This window comes from Monopterus albus, unplaced genomic scaffold, assembly GCF_001952655.1.
Source record: "Monopterus albus unplaced genomic scaffold, M_albus_1.0 scaffold3.1, whole genome shotgun sequence".
NCBI lineage: Eukaryota > Metazoa > Chordata > Actinopteri > Synbranchiformes > Synbranchidae > Monopterus > Monopterus albus.
The window spans coordinates 7,470,047-7,474,706 of NW_018127883.1; the positions used below are offsets into that span (position 1 = coordinate 7,470,047).

The following is a 4,660-nucleotide window of genomic DNA, read 5'->3' on the forward strand; positions in this document are numbered from 1 at the left end:
AGAGAATGTATGCTGCATGGGAGCAGCATGTGCAGCAGTCAACAGTCAATGTGCAATTATGCACGTGCAAACTGAGAATGTAAACAGTACATGACATTATTTGTCAGAGTTGAAAGGATTGTGATGTTCTTACAGTAATTCATTTTCTTAATAGAGTTTGGTAGAAAAGGAAGGTCTGCAACTGAGTTATTTGAGTTATTTTTGGAGTAATTTTGCTCTAATTCTATCCATGTACGGTTGCAACTGTCCTTCTGAATCCATTTGACTAAATATTTGTAGCTGATTTGCCAAGTAGTAATATTGGAAGTTTGGTGCTTCTAGGCCACCTAGTGATTTGTTCATTTGGAGTGTAGATAGAGAAATTTTGGGTTTCTTGTTTTTCCCCAATAAAATTGTGAAGTTATATAATCAAGTGATTTAAACCATTTATCTGTGGATGTTGTGGGGAAACAGGTAGTTGATTTGAGGTAGAGTTTTCATTTTGACAGTATCAGTTCAACCAATGAGTGAGAGAGGACTTTTTAGTAGGGGGGGGTGTAGTTGAGATTAAAAAGTTCTGACCAAGTTGATACTCTACATTGTCTTCCTCCTCAGAAACCTGCTCATCTGTATTGCTATGCTGCTCTGTGTCCTCTGTCTCATTTTCAGCAAAGATATGATCCAGAGTTTGGCTTATTGTAACTCTTCTGCTCATTTTCACATGCTGCAAACTGGAGATGTGTACTCTGCAAGTCACCAACTGGAAACTGAATTGGTCTAATGCAGGCCTTACATGTCTGGATATGTCTGCCCCTCTCTCTACGAGTTGTGTGCCTAAAAATGTGTGTTATAGTGTGTGTTTGCATTTGTCGTGTTTATGTTCTGGTGCACGTAGCTCAACATTTACGTTGCGCTCAAGATACAGTCGCCACTGCCTTGTGGATTTAGGAAATAAGTAAAAACATTTCAACTTGGACCACAAAGTTGCAGAGGAACTTCAAGGCCTGGGGCTTCTCTGGCGGATTATGACATCACCGGACATGCCGGCTACATCACCCCATACATCACCCTCTGAGAGGAGGCATCGGAAGTGTTGTTGAGTGTAAACAGAAGCAGGGCAAACATGGAGGCATCCAGGCTAGCCCACACCCCACACAGACCCGTGATGCAATCCCTCATTATGGCCAATGTACACTCACTGGACAACAAAATAGACCACATACAGCTCCTGAGATCTGCGCGGTGTGATGTGAGGGACTGCTGTGTTTTCATCTTTACGGAGACATGGCTAAATGACAACATCCCGGAGTCTGCTATCCAGCTAGCTGGGCTAACATGCAGTCAGGACTGCAGAAAAGGTCATTGGTGTCAGCCTGCCCTCCATGAAGGACCTGTACACCTCACGGGTGAAAAGGGGGGTGGAGAGGGTCACTGTAGACCCCTCACACCCCGGACACAATCTGAACTCCTCCCCTCTGGATGGCGTTATAGGTCACTGTGCACCAAGAAAACCAGGCACAAGGACAGTTTCTTCCCCAGACAATCACTCCGATGAACACTTAACCAACGACAGTATGACTGGACAATAACCCTCAGTGCAACACCTGTGTATATATACATTGTACAGATTATACAGATCCGTACAGGTCTCTAGTTTTAAGTACTCTATTTTAATCCCTATTTATCTCGTTTCAACAAACATTCCTTTGTTGTCTGCATTGTTTACCGTCTGTTTATACTGCTTATTCAGCATTGTTTGCACTGTTTGTTGCTGTCAATGTTGCTGTTAATACTGCTTATTTTGTTATATTACACTGCCTTATGCTGGCTTACTGTTTGCACATTGAAAGTCGATGTACCAGAGACAAATTCCTTGTGTGTCCGTCACACCTGGCCAATAAAGCAGATTCTGATTCTGATTTTCTGATTCAGATTTTAAAACCATATCATAATGTAAGGAATGGATCTCTGAACACAGATGTGACTTCTTTCTTCCCCTCTCTGCCTCCAGACAGGTGTGGTTCAAGTGAACAGGCCGCTTGACAGAGAGCGAGTGGCTGAATACAGACTCACGATTACTGTCAAAGACAACCCTGAGAACCCTCGCATTGCTCGCAGGGTAACCTCATTCTCGCATGTACACTATGCCGCAAGCACTTACATTTCCACATTGGCAGTTTCAGATAAAGACCACTGAAACAACTGTAAGTGCGTGCCAGGGATGTAAAACCTTGTCTTTTCAAGCCACTTTTACAGAATTTATAATGACAGGCAAATCTGAATTTCAAGCTGTAAAAAAAAAATAACAACTTGAAACTCAAAGATGGTATTTCCCACTAAGTTTTGATCATAATGTGAATGAGCTGAATGTAGTCCACGTCAGCTTATTCCATGTGTAGGATTTTCTGCACCAGAGGTTCATTTCAGAAAATTACAAAACTCAGCAATAGAGTTTTCAGTACTATTGTAGATTTAAACTATGTTTCATGGGCCTACAGTATGCGTCATATATCTGGCTAATGATAAGACTCTCACCCACACAATTTACTTTAAATAATACACAGTGTTGTCGATTGCATGTTTCAAATGTTGACATATCAACTGTCTTTACATGCTTGAAAGAATAAATCAAATCAAAATCAAATCAACAAATCAAAATTTTCTCTTTGTAAAGGTGAGAAATTGTTCTAGCCAAGAGCTGCCAACACGTTAACCACCAGTAGTAGTAGTAGTAGTAGTAGTAGTGTGCACAGGACAACAACTGCAAAACCTGGCTATTTAACCTCAACAAAACAGTGTAGTTTGAGGGTTTTGCTGCCAAAGGACACTCAACCATTAAATCCAAGGGTTCACTTACTTTTCTACCAGCACATAAAATATTACAACTGTGTGTGTTATTAATTTACCACACCGTTTTTCTGTACTTGTATGAAGATCAGATCACATTTTATGACCAATTAACACAGAAATGCAGGTCATTCCAAAGGATTTACATAGTTTTTCTTGCCATTGTCTGTTTGGACAACATGTTCTCATACAGGTTTGGTGAGATCAGGAAAGCACTGGAAAACAAGCCATTAACATAAGTTGACTGGGAACCTTGCCTGAGTGTTCCTAACAGGAGTAGTACTTATATGTAAAGGTGGGGTATAGGTGATTGCTGCTACATGTCTGTCATAAAGAAATTATCAAATGGCGTTATCCAACAACAAGGCAAGTCTGCCCCTTAGGGTCCAGACCTCTGTTACCAACACATTTGGTGTCCACCCACTATTCAGTGCTATCTTTGCCTCAGGAAAACTTAAACCAAGTTCACACAAAGACTCTTGTACCAGTATTGTCTGCCTCATTGTTGAGCAGCTGACGCCCGTTCCTTTGCTCCCCCTCACATTTGAGTATTCTGTAAGGAGAGCTTTTGTTGTCTCAGAGGGGAGCTCACATTATCATGGAAATGTACTGGGTGTGAGGTGGCTGCTCCTGGTTACATCAAAGAAAAAAACAGACTATGAGCAAAACATCACCTCTGATTACATTCAAAGAGAGATCCACAGATCATCCAGGGAGAAACAGTCAAGCTGAAGTGCCTGTAAAGTTCTCTTTGCCTGCCTGCAGAGCCTCTGAGCTATAGTGACACAGACTGATATTTACGTCTCCTCCTTTACATGACCTAGAGGAGTCCAGACAGTGACGCAAAGTGTGGTGTTTAATTGTGCACAGACAGCAGATCTGTGTCAGATGAGCCGCCGTCAGTCTTTCATCTTTCTGCTGCTGATGTCCTGCCATCAGCAAAAGCTGATTCTGCTCCTTTAAAAGAAAACCACACAAAATTCCACAGCTCTCTGGTGGCCATACCAGGCGTAAAGCTTTGTTTAAACTTCCTGCAGGATTATGTTGAACAGGATCTCCAATTTTAAACAGTGTGCCACAATTAACAACAGGGAGGAGCTTTGACCCTTTTACAAAGGAAGTACTCTTCACTAATAGACACCTCATTAAAACAGAAATCAGATCTGACATATCAGAAAGGTAACATGCAGTTATGTCCGGGTGGCACTGCTACTTTCTTTGTGATATAAGCCTAACTTAATAAAGTACGTATGGGAAAACACAATGTGGCTCATGTAATGTCCCACTTCACAGATAATAGTATAGAGGAAGTTTAAATATTTCTCTAAAAGCACCAATAAATCTGGATGGTAAGTTTTTTATAACAAGAGTCACAGTCAAACTGTCAGTCAGCTGTTTACCCACTTAGAGCATCCCCGACAGTAAAAACAAGTCGGCCCACTAGCTCACTTCAGTGCCGATAAACAGGTCTCTGCTTCTTTAGGCGTCTTGCCATCGACCCGTGTATCACACTGTAGGCCCATGTAAAGTGAGAAAACAGACTAAAGTAAAATTACACCTACCCAGTAATCCATGTTGTCTAGGCCAACCTTCAACAAAAGTCCACTTTTTTTGTCTGCCACTTGGGAAAGTCACCTCCAGCAGCCTGTTTTAAGTCTTCGGCTTCTCACCTACATGCTACTATTAAGCACAGCAGCGAGCTAGCCCTGATTCAGGAAGTAGGTACTGAACGAGCTGATATAGCTGCGCCGCCTGCGCATGTGTAGATCTGACAATGCTGTGGCTAAGTGTAATGAAACAAATTACTGCTGTCAGCGGCGGATACCCTGATTTT

The 4,660-nt window shown here is 41.9% G+C and overlaps 1 protein-coding gene across 1 annotated transcript in view; it reads right to left on the bottom strand.

The window, feature by feature from the left end:
• Positions 1-4,559, bottom strand: part of LOC109958455 (sphingosine-1-phosphate lyase 1-like) — a 13,605-nt gene extending 9,046 nt beyond the window's left edge. Inside the window, exon 1 of the mRNA XM_020597109.1 lies at positions 4,389-4,559. Coding sequence (XP_020452765.1) covers positions 4,389-4,400 — 12 coding nt within the window. The 5' untranslated portion in view covers positions 4,401-4,559. The remainder of the gene's footprint in view (positions 1-4,388) is intronic.
• Between the last annotated feature and the right edge of the window lie 101 nt (positions 4,560-4,660).